Genomic DNA, 18,349 nt, shown 5'->3' with positions numbered 1-18,349 from the left:
TTCACGGTGCTGTTTGTAGCCTCATATTCGCACTGGGGTTAATAGTTAATTGAATCAAAGTGGCTAATGATGGTAGAGGCACAAAAACGAATGGAACAAGGCAGGGTGTGATATCCTTATTTAGGAAATATCACCTGCTATAAAAGGGGTAACCTTAACCCAGTTTATTTACATAGTAGAGAAGAACCATGTACAAACCAGAAAAAACACCAGAGTGGGAGTTCAGATATGCTTCTTGTTCGCTCTCACCTCCTAGACAAGTCTTTCTAAGAATGTAAGTTGATAAAACTTTTTGGAAAGCAACTTAGCAATGTAGATCAAATTTTATGCCATATCTATTACCTATAATTATATTTCTGCTACCCAAACATACATGTAAGGATGCTGTTCACAGTGTTGCTTGTAGTAACAAAACTGGAAACTACATAAATGTTCACTTCCAGGATACTGAGTGGTTAAAGTGTGAAATAACCACAGATGTGACAAAAATGCAGTCGACAGAACTGATGTATAAATATCCCTACCTATTGACATTGGAAAGATATTCATAGTACATTACATTTTTTAAAAGGCTACAGAAGCATCATGTATGACTTGATTTTTGTAATAAACACTCACACACAATATGGAAGGAGATAAACTAACATGCTAACAGTCGCTCTTCCTGGAGAACAGGTCTTCATGTTACTTTCATTTTTCTTCTTTCTACTGTCAGGTAGTCGGCAAAGCTAGTTTCAATTTAGAAAAATAAATTTCTATTATAGACAGTTCCTAGAGAAGTGTCAGTTGATGCATACACACAAAACCTTCCCATCCACAGAAAAGGCATAAAACCACCTACTTAACTAAATTCATGTGAGGAGGAAAGGAGATGTAGGTGGACCCCAAGGTGGTGCCATCATCATCAGGTCAGTGGTGCCCAATCTTCTAAACTGCCAAGTACAGTAAGACTTTTATTTAAACTCTCCTAATTTAAATATTAGCAACCTATTTACTCAGCTGGTTTTAAAACACTGCAAGTTACCAAAAAAGATATACAGATGGAAAATAGGCATATAAAGAAAGTGCTCGACATGATATGATTTCATTTATCTAAGATATGGAGAATACAGATCAGTGGTTGCTGGGCGGTGGGGCTAAGGGTTTGACAACAAAGGTAGTAGTATGAAGGGATTTGGGGGGGGGGGGGGGCGGGGGTAATGGAAATGTTCTGTGTCTTGACTGCCCTCATAGTTATATGCCTTTCTGAGTTTGTCCAGCCTTGTGGTCAGGACCAGAAAGAGACATGGAACTTTTGGACGGTCAGTTTATGGCCACTCTTTATTGCCTTCAGAACCTGTTTTCAAATGAACTGCTCTCACCCATTCCCCCAGAGTGAGGTGGGAATGACAAATTAAGCTAATGGAGTTCATTCACTGATAGGTTTCTTATCAATCCACATAAGGTTATCAGCACAGTATTCTTTATTAAAACATGGTCTTAAATTTACAAATCATGTCATTAATATACTTCATATAGCTAAGGATACAAGTTTATCTCACTTCTTATGTATATTAAGAAACATTAAGTAAAGGAACCCTGTAAAGCTAATTATAATTAACACTCATTTTTGGTGTGTATTTCCCTAGTCTTTCCTTAAGGCAGTTTTTCTGTTATTCACGCTGTTGCTTTCGCCTGTAATCTCTAATAAACTACTCTTCTGGAATCCCCATAGTCTCTCCTGGCGTCAGAGGAGCTGCCCCTTGTCCACAAACAATCTGCATGGAATGCTGAGGAATTAGGCTCCTTTCTCCGTTTCTGCCTCATGGATCAGAATTTCCCAGCATTTGTGGAAGAGGTAGAAAAAGAACTAAAAAAACTGACGGGGTTGAGAAATTAACACTCTGTGTACATATAGAACTAAGAAACTTGAAAGCATTGAAAAATGCTTCCTCCTTAAGACTAGAATAAAGACTATTATTCCAAACATCTTTTATCAATGTTTTATTTTTAAAAACCGGTGAATCCACTTTTCTATACATCATTGCACATCAACAATTACACAAAACATGAGTACATGCACCTACGGTTACATACTGAGTGAGAACCCTACTGAGTGAGAAAAATCTACACTCAACCATTAAATCAATGTGAAAAAATACAGTGTTAACCCCAAAGTATAACGAGTTGCATAGAATACCATGCTAGAATATTTCAAGGTTACTGAAAACTAAAGATAAATTATAAAAGTTTGCCTTAATTAAATGTATAATAAGGTTCAACAGATCAGTGCAAAAGGATATAAGAATTTACATGATTCAGCAAACGGAAAAATAATCACTTAAAAAGCAATCATACATATATACTGAAATTCATTATGCCATTCAGTGGACTATTCCAGCTTCTTATTAGAATCATAGGTTAAGCCCTTAAAATTACAGATTTCAGTTTATATTACTCATCTTTTATACCAGAACTGCACAATTTCCTCAACTGACAACATACAATAAGGAATATCAGCAGCTTAAAACTGAAACAAGCATTTATTTTGTATTTCTCCCACCCCCCAAAATATAAATATATATATTTATATACTGTATTTATTTGTAGGTTTTGCTGTACTTTACAAAAATGTTATCACTAGATGGCAGCAGTGCATTTTGCCAAATTAACAGTCGCAGTAAGTAAAAAATGGCGCATGCATGATCCGATCCTCAGAGGACCCTTTTCACTTCTATTTAAATACTCTAATAAAGGAAAAGGAAGCAACATTCACAGCACATCAAGCCCAAAATAGTTTACACCTTCTACACTGAAGCATTATTTGAAATGTACCTGCTAGGTCACCCTTACAGGAGAGGCTAAATAAGGCATGCTTTAGACAGCCGTCGTGGTGTTGCTCACTTAAATGGGAGAGAGCCAAAAAGGTCCAAGCAGAAAATTTAGCAGGTCATGTTGCCACCAGTTTCAGGAACCTAAAGATCTGTAAAAAAAAAAAAAAAAAAAAATGTATTTGGAAATTAAAAACCTAACTTAAGAACTAAGTGCCATATAAAACAAGGCTTTGTTTCAAACAGCATGCTCAGGGATGCGGTGTGAAATTCTGATCTCCATGTGCCGGACAGGGAGGCACTGGGGCCAGCTGTCCCAGCTATGGGTCTTGCCTTGCCCTCAGAAGCATAGGGGGACTAGCTGACCTCTGGGAATATCCCACCTCGCAAGATGACAATTTAATCTTTACCTCTTTTAAAAGATATAAGTAAACAGTAGCGCAAAGTGTTATTTTGAAGCATCATACATATTTTGAAATGGCATTTATATAAATATGTGAAACAATGCAGCTGAAAAACGGTCCTTTCCAGCTGCTACATAATGGGTTCCATCAGTTTGAGCTGCTCTGAAATGAACGAAAAGATCTTGCAGCATAACACCAAATATTGAAGAATTTGTAACAAGGTCAACAGAGCCACGTTCATTTCAATATAATTTTTAAAACTTCTAAAGAAGGTCATACTTACATTATAAGTAGTACTTAATTTGTGTTTCTCTGGCGCAAGTTTTTATCTTTGTGATTGTTGGTAGAGTTGGTTTTCCTTTGGAGGAAAAATTATATTACAAGAGTTAAACTCAAAGTCAGTAGCAACCTTTGGAAAGTATAACACATGGAAATACAGGGACTCTTTCACTCACTGCCATCCCTGGTGTAAGGAAGTTCACTGCACAATGTTAGTACATAAAACTACTCCCTGGGTAAAGTGCCTACATATCTTCAGTTAATCAATCCTTTTGACTCTCAAGTTAAAGAATATACAGGTAACTTTCCCTGTGACTTATATAGTTACTATAAGGTTAGAATAAGTATTTTTTTCTCTATTGAGTGCCATTCTTTTCTCAAATGACAAATGACACTCAATTACAGAAGCAGCTCTGGGTCCTCTGGCACAACCTGGGGCACTGTTTGGTCTCCAACTCTAGGAAATTCTAATCTGGATTGACCAAATCTGCAATTCCATGTTCTGGATACATGGAGTTGTTAATGGAACCATATAGTATAGAACTTAAAGGCTCAGATATACTGGTCATTTTCCCCACAATATCAATTTAAGCATATGGGATATGCAGAATTTCAAACAGATGGTATTCTATTTTATATTGCTACTGAAATAGCCTGTCCATTAGCCACCTGCATGTCAGGCTGCAGAGTCTTCCCTACAATCTTAGCTACTCCACCGATTAAAACATGAATGCAAAATAATTCAATCAGATGCTAGTCACTCAATGCCCAATAAAGTACTTACATTGGCCCAGCTGGTTCGTCATCTACACAGGTGTTCAGTTTTTTTTAGAATCCATTGATAGACAGGAGAAGAAAGGAGAAAAGTGTGAGATTGTATATGGATTAATAGAACAACAAACGTCAAGTGGCAAAAACATAGCATTTATTCAAGGCCATTCCATCTGGAGGTGCAAAACACTCATGGAGTTATTAATTCTAGATTCAAGTTTTTAATGGCGGATATGTTGTTTCAATGGTTTTAGTTAACACTTTGAATGCTTGTCATGAAAAACTGCAACTATAGCGGACAGATAGGCTGCAATGTCATTGTACTCATCTTGTCCCCAAGTTCCAGTGGTTCACTCTTAAATAGATGAGAAGACAAACCAACATTTCAGTTGTAAAATCCTGCTGTTTGTTTTCTATGGAGAACGCATGTACAATTTTAGCTCAGCCTACAATGTAGATGGATGTGTACGTTCTATACATTTAGCCACACATCCTCACTTCCCCAAAGGACACTGTTCCTGCTGTTTTGAGTCTGTAGTCTGGAGAATAAGATTGAGGAAGAGGAAGCCACAATAGTTCAGCCAGGGTCAGGCTGGGCTATGCCAAGTGTAGCAACAAGAGGATGTTCTGTGATACAGCAGGGAAGCTGAGTAGTGGTGACATTCCTCTGGAAAAGACTTCAGATACAGATGGCTCACTCTTGTGCCCTGGCCAGAACCAGAACCCAAAGCCAGATGAGCCAGAGATCTTTTTATTTTTTTAATCAAAAGCTTCCATTATCTGAGTTTAGAAGCCTTCTTAAATTGGTATTTTATTATTCTGATTTATAAGTTTTTATTCCCTATTTCAACTAAGGGCAACTTGATCCCATGTAAGCAGGGCTATACATACATAGAATTTTTTTTAAAGGCCCACAAAGGGGAGGGAACAAGTAAGTGCTCTTAGTTTTACAAAAGTCGGACAGATTAAATGATTCAGAATGGTTTGGTTTCACTGAAGGCTTCTGGAAAAACTCTCAGCAGGATTCCACAAGGGGGCTTGGTGCACATGAAGCAGTTATGGAGATCACAGTCTCGGTGCAGGCGTCCGCAGGAGCACACATCAGGAGGAATGTCTGTCAGAGGGAGACATTGCTCCACCTGTTCCTTTGAGGCAACGGAGAGGCAAAGCCACTGCCAGCACACACAGTGACTGGAGCAAAAACAGATTTAAAAACAAAACAAAAAACTAACCACATACCAACAACTTATTAGCCAAAACCACAGGCTAGTGACACATGAGTGTCCACAGGATTCTACTACTGACAACAGTACTATCAAACAGATACAGAGAACAAACTAAGACTTAAGCACACCCCGACATCTGTGTGCTGTGTATGCAGTGAAGATATACAAAGACACGCAAGTACTAACACACAAGCCCAGCCTAAATCCTCCCTCACCTGACACCCTAATGCTCCCAGCATCCCGGCCAAGCCAGCTCAGCTACATGCTAGGAACTAAGCACTCAGGGACTTAATGGGAAAAGACACAGAAGCAAACTCAGAATATTTTTAGTGCTCTGGCTGTGAACCCAAAAATACAAAATTCTAAAGCAAGACAGCGATTCAAGAATACCTTCCATCTATCCCAACTTTAAAAGAAAAAGCAGGGGAAAGGGAATCGCAACAGCCAGGCTAAATCTTCTTAAAGCATGTCGCTGTCAGCACCAACCCCAGCAGTCACACCACAGCTTTTCTTTCTTTTGCAGAAGATATGCCCTGGCGTCTGAGGAACGTCCAGTCCATAACGTGCAAAGGGCTGCAGTAGGGATTGTAGCAACAGTGGCTCTAGTGTAGCCGCCATGCCTGCGAGTGGGAGCAGCTGTTGTTCACAGTCGTGTCTAAATCTCATTGGCCCCATCATCTCTCTCCCCAAATCCACTTTCACATTTACAAACAGCTTCGTGTCCCCTAGTTCCTGGACTGACAGCAGTACCACGCTCCCTTACAGGTCAGACAAAAAACAACTTGACCCTCACAGGGAAATCAGGAGAGGGGGCGGAAAACAGAACTACAAAAAAAAAAAAAAAAAAGGTACAAAAATCAAAGTAAATGAGGATTTAAACAGCAAACTGAAATCCAAGTTAGTTGTGAAAGTGAATGAAGTAAACTTGAAGAAAAGTGTTAACATTATGAACTATGCACTGTATAGACTGAAGCGGAGATTAAACAAACTCCAAAAGCATGCATATCGCTCACTTACCACCATGTTTTAAGGGTTTGATGCAATTGAGGGGGGAAAAAAAAGAAGTCATAGTAACCGACAAGTATCAACATACCCCCAAACCCTCAGGCCAAAAGACAGCTGCTTAAACAATGTCCTCTCCATGTGGGTATTACAGCCACTAGCTAGATGAGAGAAAGAGGACTGGGGGAGAATGGAAACAAGATGCTTCTGGAATCCATCTTATGAGCGAAGTTCCTGGTGGAGCTGTTGCACACACTGATTTCTCTGCATCTGGTCTTCCCAACAAAATGCACTGTAGCCCTCACCCCTCTGACCCCACGTGCACCTCACAATGTAGAGATAACTGCCTGCCTAATAAGTAACAGATTACCTGATACAATATCACCGCCAAAAAGATGGCTTTAAAATCAAAATGACCAAGAGTGGACTGTCTGGTCAAAGCTCCTTTTTCACTGCCTCCATCTCATGAAGGATGGGGTTTTATGGTTTCTAAACCCACTTAATGCTGCCTGATCACAGCAGAATAGATTAACCAAATGAGATTAGTTACTTCCAATTTCCTTCCTTATGTGGTCCTATTGTATTTCCTCCATAAGGTAACTTGTTATTGATCCTAATGACCCTTAGTTAAGAGATAACGAATGTGTGTTCAACATGTTAAAGAGCTGCATCTCTTGCTCTGGCCAGTGTGGCATCCTCCCGCACACTGAGAGGTGGCTGGTCAGGGCACATGCCTGGGTTGCAGGCTCAATCCCCAGTAGGGGACGCATAGGAGGCAGCCAATCACGCTTCTCTCTCCCCCTTCCCTCCTCTCTCTGTAAAATCAGTATATATATATATATATATATATATATATATATATATATATATATATTACTTTTTTTTTTTTAAGCGTCACTTTTTTTTTTCAACATGGTAAATCTTCATATGCTACCAAATGCTTTACCCAACTAATAGATTTTAGAGTTTGGTTATATCAGAGCCTCTAAAAATACACCGCCCCCCCTCCCCGCCCCCAACCAAGCCTCTTCTCTATCATAACTTAAAGGAAGAGTCCCTTGAACTGACATAAAAATTATCCCCCTAATGTGGAAGTAGGAAACTCTTTGATAATAGCACTTTTCCTAAATTTCATTCGAGGTCACTGAAATATCCAGTAAGCTGTAAGGTCCCCATGACTAAGCCAATCCATCCCATCTCTACAAGGGGTTGGGGAGGGATTTTGAAAGCACACACTAATATCTCTAGGTTCAGTCAGCAGGGAACCCACACAGAACATGTGCTCTAAGCATGTGTCCCACTATAAAGATGGATGGAAGGCTAGAGGAATGCTAGCTGGACCTAGTCTTTAGAGAATTACCATTTAACGTTTTCAGAGAACATAGTCAAGAGGTGAGTAAAGTGAAAAAACAAAGGCCTTATTTGGCTCCATGATTCACCTGTAACTGAAAACACTGAAGGTAAAAGGTGATTTGCAGATCATCCATCTATAAGACAACCAACTGCACCAATCCACAAAGAGACCATACAGGGATTTAGATGTGTTTCATTTATAAGATATCCTGAGTATACTCCAGTACACAAAAACACGCCCCCCCTTTTTTTTCTGCAAGCAGCTAAACGTTAACCTCAACATTTTCTCTGTGAGAAATCTAAAGCAATATTTGCTTTTCTAGTGAAACATTTAAACTCTTAAGTTCAAATTTGTGTTTATATACTTTTGTATTACTTACTTAGTGCTTTTCTAATAATGAGTTATCAAGAACCCACAAACATGCCCTCCCTAGTAAATACTATGAGTTTTATATGAATTTTTGAGTATGAAAAAGTTTGGTGAGTCAGAATTAAATCATGGGTATATCTTGATAAGGAAGTACCTATCTGACAGAAAAAAAGCATGATGGGCTTATGAAAATTCCTTTTCATAACACAGTGGAACCTCGGTTCTTGAACTTAATTCATTCTGGAAAGCTGTTTGAGAAGAGATTTGTTAGAAAACTGTATCATTTTTTTCCTATAAGAAATAATGTAAATTGAATTAATCCATTCCAGACCCCCAAATGATTCTGTTTCAATCTCTCTTATATACAGTATATATCTAATGTACTGTTTAATCTATAAACAAATGCTTCTTCAATTTATGGAACCACCCCCTACTAGCCTTAACCGAATCACTTTCAACACACGTTCCAGGGGTGTCCTTCAGGTCAGCATGCAGCATCTCTGCTTTCTCACATTATTATTACCTCTGAAATGCTATCACCGGCAAGCTGCTTTTCACTTATCCAAATCAACAATTTTTCTACCTCTTCAAATGCCTATAAAAATTGTTTCATGAGCACTTCCACACCATTAGTAACAACAGTAATCTTGATGGCCTCTTTATGTTTTGAAATTGTGCTAATCCTCTGCTTCCCCAGCAACAAAAGCAAAAAAGAAAAAAAATATTTACAGCACAATTTTCTGAGATGTTAACAATAGCAGGTTCCGCGGTAAACTGACACACACTCCATTCTCTCTTTTGTGGCCTGAGACACGCTTTTTGTCATGTTCATGTATCAACATGAGGTTGTCAGGTTGAGAATCAAATTGTTCAAGATGGGAATTGTTCGAGAACCGAGGTTTGACTGTAACATAAATAAGTCAACACAAAGCCAAATATAAATTTATCTCTAAAACTCCAAATTTGTATTAGACATCATGTTGTTTTGAAATCATTCATTACAAAAAGGAGTGTATGCATATGTCTGTGTGTGAGTTGGCGGGAGGGGGACATAAGAGAAGAAAGCATATGCAGTGCGTCTGCTCTCACACAAATTGTATAGGAGTTGAGGGGAAACTGGCTAAAAAAGAAAAAGCCACAGCATCAGGAAAACTCACTGAGAACAATAAACTTTTTTTTAATGATTACTTTCAGGACAGAAGAAGAAAAAGAGGGGCAGGCAGAGGGACAAGGAGAAAACTATGAGATGGAAATGATGGAGCAAGGGCAGGGGCATGGAGATGAACAATGGAGCCTGGACCACACTGGCTGTCAGGGAGGGAATGAAGAGAAGGCAAACACTGCAGTGATTCCAGCATCCCAGATTTTTTCACCCCAATTCAACAACAAAAAGTAAAATCTGCTTGCATTATTCTTCCAAGAGATTGGAGCAAGGAGGTTTTACTTTGCACTTACCCTGTAGTAATCTCTTAGGTAGGATTCATTCACTGTCTATAATAATTTAGCTTAAAAGAAGTAGTTTCCCTCCAAGAAGCCATGCAGAAGATTTGCTGGCCACAGATGTCTCCTATAACAAACTGGTCCCATTTGAGTTCAACCACCATGGAGCTCTTCAAAAAAGAGCTGCTTCCCTGGGCAGGTGTGAGCACATGCCAGATCAAAATAATGCTACCCATTTCTCAAAACCAACCTGAAAGCCTTCCACATATGCTGGAGAGCAGCCTAGAAAAGAAGTGCTTCCCACAGGAAGACTGGAACCTCTGCCCAGGCTGCATGCTAAGCCAGTGTCACTCTGCCAAGAGAGTGGCAGCCAGCCTCATCTTAAAACTTTAAAAAACTGGTTTTGAAGCCCATACCTGTCTTTTTCTAACTGACGTTTTGCTTCTCAACATTTCCAAAGGGAAGACTGATAATGGTGATACTTACTAACTCAAAAGCGTTCTGAGGGGATTTAAAAAAGGCCTTTTTGGGAATGAGGCAAAAACGCTCCCAAAGAGCCAATGCTGAAACCATATAGTCAACTTGTCCCTAATTCTGCCTTGGGAGTCCTAATTTGTAGCAGAAGAAGAAAAATATAAAGGAAAAGCATAATACATACATGAAAACCCCAAGAAAACAATTGTATTTCATAGAACAGGTCTATGGACTTAGGAGAAGGAAAGTAAAAATCCTTGGAACACTTATGTTGTCAGGTTGAGAATCAAATTGTTCGAGATGGGAATTGTTCGAGAACCTAACTCATTTATTTACAAAGGCCTATCTGCTTCCAGCCTAAGTCTACCCCATCCCTCCATCTAGATAATTGCTGAATGTACATCTTGAGTCCACCTCGTCTTCCCATGTGCAATGTTAGTTTTAACAAAAAACCTTTCCACCAGCTTCACTCTAATACTCACTCTACTTAACGCAGGCAAAAAGAATTAGGAGTTGCTGAAACAAAAGGAAAAGAAAGGGAAATGGCTCTTGCTCTCAAACCTGTCCTTCCAAAGAGTTGGGATTCACTGCATTCCTTCAGGGCTGCATAGTCTGCGACATCACAGACTTCCCTTAGTGTTCTCCCCGACACACAGGGCGGGTGGCACAGTCCCACCACTGTTCAGCCACAGGACAGGGACACCTCTGTGGGGCAGGGAATAATACCACAGTGCACAGGCCCAGGACAGTCGAATTAGAGCTAGCATCTTCACATCACTCAAAGTCAGCCTCCACTGAGCTTAAGTGCACACCCTTCTAGCCTAGTCAGTGACAGGCAAGTGGTGGCCCATTAATTTGTTTTTACTGGTGATGCTATAGGGCAGGAAGGTGGGGATGAGAAGCTAGTGAGAAATCTGAAGAACTACTGATCCAAGTGTCCATCAGTAGTTTCCCCAAATTATAATCAATTGGGTTAGAAATAGACATGTATGACAAAAAACATACAAAAATGGCTCAGGACTTTCCTGATTCTAAGCCTGTCCAACAATCTAAGATTCTTTTTCTTTCCAATGCTTAACAATTCTCTATAGTTCTGCTGCTAAGATCAACCCTTCTCTGACCCTAGGCAGCTTGGGGGGTGCCGCCTCTGGTATGAACTCCAGGTGTTACTGCTTGGGGTTGGGGGGGGGGGGGGGGGCATCACAAGCTCTCCATCATTCTAGTCGGTGAGGCACAGAAAAGTCAAACAGTAGGTGCTGGCTTTACCAGAATGTTGAAAATCTATTGAAAGAACCAACCAGGAGAACCAAAGGCTGGCTTGTTCCAATAGCTTTTCCTGAGAACAGTCCGACTAAATGTGGGCAGTGAGTGACCTACAGGGGCTACATCAGGCAACTATGTCACAACCAATTAGATACCTTAAATCTGCCTGAAAGGCCAGGTGGCCTGCGATCTTGGGGTGGCTTCTAGGCTTGACTTGAATTCTCCTCAAGCTCAATCTGCCTGATGATCTGTATTGAAGGAGGATAGAGCTGAACAAAAAAATTAACAGCTGCCCATTCCCCACATGGGGCCTGAAGGGCAGATGGGACTGGGGTCTGGAGAACACTCAAGTGGAAGGACAGAGGTAATACTAGAGCTCTAATTTTGGGAGTGGATGAGAAACCAGTAAAAGAATTTTCCTTCTCTCCTTTTGGGATTGAATCCCAATATCCTTAGACACCACCCAATAAAACCACCTCAACATTATAGCTATTTTGTAGGGATGCTCTTACCGTCAGGAACTTCATCAGGCTTCTTTCTCTTCTCATACACAACAATGATCACCACAAGGATGATGATTTCAGCCAGGATTCCCAAGAAAGGCCAGAGTGGGGCCAGGTGGCTCCGTACCCTGAGGATGGTAACGACGGAGGCAGTGCCAATGGAGTTGGTGGCATTACATTCATACTCGCCAGGGTCCTCTGTGATCTGGAGGTTCACGATGCTTAGCTCAGTGTAATTTTCCTTGTTGATGATGAAGAAGCGGCCAGAGTTATTGGCAATATCCTGCTCAGGGGCAAAAAAAGTGAGAATACACAAAGATGAAAATAAGTGACTTAGAATAAGAGATCCAAGAAAACTACAGGATTTGTCCAGAAACATGTTAAGAAACTGCTGAAATCAGTGTCTATAAAAACTTGAAAGCATTTTATCTCAGCACTCCACTAAATTTAGGCCGTTCAAACAAAATGGTTTTCAAAGGCATTAACCTATGATATATAGCTTGACAGAAAGAGGAAGTACCAATGTTTGATTTTAAATGTTTTTCAAAATATAACAGATACTTAAGATTCCGTGGTCATGAGAACAGGAGATGAAAATACCCAATGAGGAAACCCCAACTGCTCTGACCAAAGCTCAAAGGTCCTCCCACCAGGGACCAATAAAGAAAAATGGGCATTTCCTTGCTAGCACTGCAAAATTCTAAATGTTTTGTTGCTCTTTCAGAGCCTGCTCTGAAAAGACTAAATGCAGTATCTTCACCTCTCCATTGCTCATCCCCATCCCCTTATTAAAGGGTTTCTGAAATCTAGTCAGGTTAGTCCTTATCAACACCTAACATAACATTATTGAGAGGTCATAGAATGTGAAGAAAAATTGACTTTTTTTAAAAATCCTCATCCAAGGATATTTTTTCCATTGATTTCTAGAGAGAGAGAAAGGGAAAGAGGAAGGGGGGGAGGGGAGAGAAAGAAACATCAACGTGAGGGAGACACACTGACTGGCTGCCTCCCACATGCACCCCTGCAACCAAGATACATATCCTTGACTGGAAATCGAACCCATGACCCTGTGGTCCACAGGCCAACGCTCTAACAGCTGAGCCAAACCAGCCAGGGCAGGGCTTAAACGTTTTTAATAAACTAGATTTGACCCTTGGTTTTGTCACTAATTTACCTTGGTTAACAGGTAACCTTTCTGAAGAAATTGGATTTGATGGTCGCCAGGTCCTTCTGATTCTGAAGACTGATAATTAATAAGTATACCTGATAAGTATAGTGTTGGGCATACAAGGACTGGGAACAGGGGGAATGCATATGACATTCCTCTGATAAAAAAGGAGATTAACCAAACATCAGTGAATCAGAGAGAAACGAAGAGTTTAAAGCTTTGACTTTCCCAATACCATCAAGAATCATGCCACAGGGCAGGCATCCCTATGGCTTCACAGGGGAGTTTTACCAAACATTTAAAGAACTAACACTTAAACTCCTCAAACTATTCAAAAAAATCCAAGAGGAAGGAACACTTCCAAGTTCTTTTTATAAGGCCAACATTATCCTAATTCCAAAACCAGATAAAGGCACTACAAGAAAGAGAATTACAGGCCAATATCCCTGATGAACCTAGATGCTAAAATCCTCAACAAAATATTAGCAAATCGGATCCAGCAATATAGTAAAAAGTTCATACACCATGACTATGTGGGATTTATTCCAGGGATGCAAGGCTGGCACAATGTTCAGAAATCAATAAGCATGATACATCACATAAATAAATTGAAAGATAAAAATCACATGAGCATATCAAGATGCAGAAAAATTATTCCACAAAATCCAACACCCATATTTGATTAAAACTCTCAGCAAAATGGGAATAAAGGGATCAGACCTCAGCATAATAAAGGCCATATATGACGAACCTACAGCCAACATCATACTCAATGGGCAAATATTAAAACCATTTCCCCTAAGAACAGGAACAAGACAGGGATGTCAACTTTCACCACTCTTATTCAACACAATCCTGGAAGTCCTAGCCACAGTGATCAGACAAGAAGAAGAAATAAAAGGCATGTAAATTCAAAAGGAGGAAGTAAAACTTTCATTATTCGCAGATGATATACTGTACATAGAAATCAGAAAACATTAAAAACTCCACCAAAAAACTATTAGTTTTAATAAATGAATTTGGGAATGTAGCAGGATAAAACAATCAACACCCCAAAACTGATGGCTTTTTATACACCAATAATAAATTCTCAGAAAGAGAAACTAAACAAACAATCCCATTTACCATTGCAACAAAAAATTAAGACACTTAGGAATAAACTTAACCAAGGAAGTAAAAGACTTGTACTCGGAAAACTACAAGACATTGAAAAAAGATAAAAAAAGATATAAACAAATGGAACAATATACCGTGCTCATGGATTGGTAGAATCAACATCATTAAAATGTCCATACTATATAAGGCAATCTACAGATTCAATGCAATCCCTATTAAAATACCAATAGCACATTTCACAGATCTAGACTAAATACTCCAAAAACTTATATGAAACCAAAAATGACCCTGAATATCCACAGCAATCTTGAGAAAGAAGAACAAAGTTGGAGGGATCACAGTACAAGATATCAAGTTATATACTACAAAGCCACTGTAATCAAAACAGCCTGGTACTGACTCAAGACCAGGCATATAGATCAATGGAACAGAACAGAGATCCCTGAAATCAATCAAGCCATTATGCTCAATTAGTATTTGACAAAGGAGGCAAGAACATACAATGGAGTCACAATAGTCTCTCCGATAAATCATGTTGGGAAAACTGGACAGATACATGCAAAAAGTGAAACTATACCACCAGCTTAGCTTACACCATACACAAGAGTAAGCTCAAAATGGATAAAAGACTTAAATATAAGTTGAGAAACCCTAAAAATCCTAGAAGAAACCACAGGCAGCAAAAATCTCAGACATCTCTTTGTAGCAATATGTATATAGATACATCTACTAGGGCAAAGGAAACTAAGGAGAAAATAAACAAATGGGACTACATCAAAATTAAAAAAAGCTTCTGCACAGCAAAAGAAACTATCATCAAAATGAAAAGGAGTCCACTGTATTGGAGAACATATTTGGCAATGATACATCTGATAAAGGGTTAATATCCAAAATATATAAGGAATTCATAATAGAAGGAAGACAAACAATCCAATTAAAAAATGGGCAAAGTACCTGAATAGACACTTCTCCAAAGGGGACATACAGTAGCCCAGGAGACATATGAAAAAATGCTCAAAGTCACTGATCATCAGAGAGATGCAAATTAAAACGACAATGAGGTATCACCTCACACCTGTCAGAATGGTTACCATCATCACATCAACAAATGACAAGTGCTGGGAGGATGTGGAGAAAAGGGAACCCTAGTACACTGTTGGTGGGCATGCAGACTGGTACAGAGTTACTATGGGCAACAGTATGGAGTTCCCTCAAAAAATTAAAAATGGAACTGCCATTTGACCCAGTGATTCCACTTCCAGGTATATATCCTAAGAAACATGAAACACCAATCAGAAAGAATGTATGCACCCCTATGTTCATATACAATTTGCTATTGCTCAATTTACAATAGCTAAGATCTGGAAACAGCCCAAGTGCCCATCAGTGGATGAGTGGATAAAAAAGCCATGGTACGTTTATACCATGAAATACTATGCAGCAGTAAAAAAAGAAGGATCTCTTAGCCTTTGAGACAGCATGGAGAGTATTATGCTAAACAAAATAAGCCAATTGGGGAAAGACAAATATCACATTATCTCACTCATATGTTGAATCTAATCAACAAAATAAACTGATTACAATAGATCCAGAGATGTGGAAGCATGGAACAGAATGCTGAATCTCAGAGGGAAGGTGAGGATGGGTGAGTGGGTGGGAAGGGTTCAACCAAAGAACTTGTATACATATATGCATAACCCATGGACACAGACAATAAGGTGGTGAAGGCCTGGAGTGGGTGGTGGGGGCAGGCTAGAAGGAGTCAATGGGGGCGGGGGGGAGAAGAGGGCATATGCAATACTTTCAACAATAAAGATTTAATTTAAAAAAAAAGAGAAATAGAAAAAAATTCATCAGGATTATCAGCTTTTCTTTTGCCAAAAGGCCTGGAAAGGGAATGAAAAATTATTACCCTCAGGGTCTCTTTCTCCTAATAAATCTAAGATACATTCTTTGAAAAAGAAAAAAAAAAGAATCATGCCACGGGCCTGGCTCAGTTGGTTGGAGTGTCGTCCCATGCACAGAAAGGTTGTGGGTTTGATTCCTGGTCAGGGCACATACCTAGGTTTATGGGTTCAATTCCTGGTTGGGGCATGTACAGGAGGCAACTGATCAATGTTTCTTTCTGTCTCTTAAAAAAAAAAAAATCAATAAAAAAGTATGTCTTCAAGTGAGGATTTTTTTAAAAAGAATCGTGCCAGGGATTAGAAAATATTTTTTTTTAACCTTTTCCTGGAACAGATACTGTCAGTTTTCCAATGTCTAAGGCTGCACTTGGGCCTCATCAGGTTGCCTCAATTCCTAATCCTGTGTTTTAGGAATAGTATACTAACATTTGTTCTCTGCCTTGTCTTCCCCCAAAACATTAAGACCACTTAAAAACCACAATTTTCTTTAGGATAAACAGACTAGAATAATAGTAAAAGCTTAAGATTGGGGTTAGCTCTTTCAATGTCCTATCTTCAAGGCAAGCAGTCTAATCCCTTACCAGACAGACAGTGTTAACAAATCATCCATAGGGTTTCCCTGCTGGACAGAAACTGTCACTGATCTCCAGACTCATGTTGTGACCATTCATGACTCTAGAAAGGGTGACCGAAGCCATGCCAATATAGCAGTTGTAGCAACTGGCCCAGATGTCTGGGCAACCCCAGGAGAAAATCTAGTAACCAGAGACCCAGGCTGCCTCCTACTCACCATGAACAGACCGTTCTCCTTCCTGCGCCAGACCCACTCTGGGTGGGGGTAGCCAACTGACTTGCAGTACATCATGGCATCCTGCCCTTCGTTCTTGTTCTCGCTCCGTTTATGGCCAGTGATATCAGGAGCAGCTGTGAGAGTGTTGAACAGTTACCATGGGAGCCAGCTCTGAATGGGATACAAAGGCCCCACCTAATGGCTCAGAGCCTTGCTTCTAATACAGTCAGTCTTTAGGCTCATTCTCAAATTCAGCTTTGCTAACATGCATTTCAGGTGAGACTAGAGCAATGGAACCAACCCCATCCCCTATCTCCCATCCACCAAAGCAGCTCAAGCACACACCAGGTTAGGATTACTGAATGTGAAGTAAACCTACTCAAAGAGAGCACAGGCTTAACTGCCCTAAAGTAAACCATCCTTTAAAGAAAATGAAAACAGAAGCTATTATCATCTCCTCTACCAGTCATGGTTTTCCTTAAAACACCCTCACTAACAATTGTAGTTTATGTCCAATGTCATATATACCCTTAAGGAAATGAGGAATCTCTGAGCTCAAACACCTAAAATCAAGTCCTACTTCAAGGTATGTAAAAACAATGAATTCCTGGAGAAGTTATCTGATGAATGTTAATGGCCAAGGTTCTGCCAGGAAAGAAGAAATCCAGCAAATTAGTCTTCACAAAAGGAAGAAAGGAAGGAACAGGAAATTCAACCAGTGTCCCAAGAGATTTTATTAACAGCTTAAGAATCTGACTTATGCATCTGATTTGTAGTAATCTCAATGAACCCAATCTTAAGGAATTTCTAGACATGCTAGGGGCTGTTAGTCTTCTCTGCTTTTAGGGATCATTTAGGAAGAAAGAAACAGCACCTGTGATTTTAAAATTAGATAAGTTTCAAGGATCCAAGAAGCCTGAGATGAAGGCTACTTCTTTGAATCTAGCCTTCTTTGAACTAAACTATATTTTCTACCATACCTTACCAGTTATAGTTATCTGAAAGCAATAAATTCAAAGTTAGGCCAAGATGGGAAAGAGAATCAACAGGCCTGGTCCAAATTCTAGTTTTGCTGGTTCTTTAATTACTTTGTGCTTCAGTCCTATACCCATTATCAAACGGATACAATTCTAGCCCCTGCCTACATTCAGTGTCCTTGGATAGATAAATGTCAACAAAACATTCATTTGAGACTAAAAGCCTGTGGAATTGTTATTACCGTATATCATGGGCTGATCCCATGTTTCCCCTCTGACTGGCTTGGCTTTCTTGGCTTAAAAATAATCCAAAGTCTGCTACTCTCAGATTGTGCTTCGCAGGTCAGCCCCAGAAGCACCAGGACAGGAATGGACTGAGCAAGGCCCCAAGCTCTCTCTATAACCACTGCTTGCCAAATAGATCTACTCAATACTACCCAGTGTGAGGTGTTTTCTAAATATGATGTTACAAAGGAAATGTCTTTTTGTTTTTCCA

At 39.7% G+C, this 18,349-nt stretch overlaps 2 protein-coding genes across 3 annotated transcripts in view; one reads left to right on the top strand and one right to left on the bottom strand.

Annotated features, from left to right (window-relative positions):
- The window catches only part of REC114 (REC114 meiotic recombination protein), a 137,714-nt gene extending 135,751 nt beyond the window's left edge, over window positions 1-1,963 (top strand). Inside the window, exon 6 of the mRNA XM_081084924.1 lies at window positions 1,715-1,963. Within this exon, the coding sequence (XP_080941050.1) occupies window positions 1,715-1,879 (165 nt within the window). The 3' untranslated portion in view covers window positions 1,880-1,963. The remainder of the gene's footprint in view (window positions 1-1,714) is intronic.
- A 5-nt stretch (window positions 1,964-1,968) lies between these two features.
- NPTN (neuroplastin) overlaps window positions 1,969-18,349 on the bottom strand; it is a 91,553-nt gene continuing 75,172 nt past the window's right edge. For both annotated transcript variants that reach the window (XM_081084905.1, XM_081084906.1), the window contains 5 exons: window positions 16,877-17,010; window positions 11,905-12,178; window positions 4,278-4,299; window positions 3,498-3,572; window positions 1,969-2,962 (listed from right to left, as the gene is read on the bottom strand). In XM_081084905.1, coding sequence (XP_080941031.1) covers window positions 3,512-3,572; window positions 4,278-4,299; window positions 11,905-12,178; window positions 16,877-17,010 — 491 coding nt within the window. In that variant the 3' untranslated portion in view covers window positions 1,969-2,962; window positions 3,498-3,511. The remainder of the gene's footprint in view (window positions 2,963-3,497; window positions 3,573-4,277; window positions 4,300-11,904; window positions 12,179-16,876; window positions 17,011-18,349) is intronic.

The sequence above is a fragment of the Myotis nattereri genome (assembly GCF_964212035.1).
Source record: "Myotis nattereri genome assembly, chromosome: 1".
Classification (NCBI taxonomy): Eukaryota; Metazoa; Chordata; class Mammalia; order Chiroptera; family Vespertilionidae; genus Myotis; species Myotis nattereri.
This window is presented reverse-complemented; position numbering and strand designations above follow the sequence as displayed.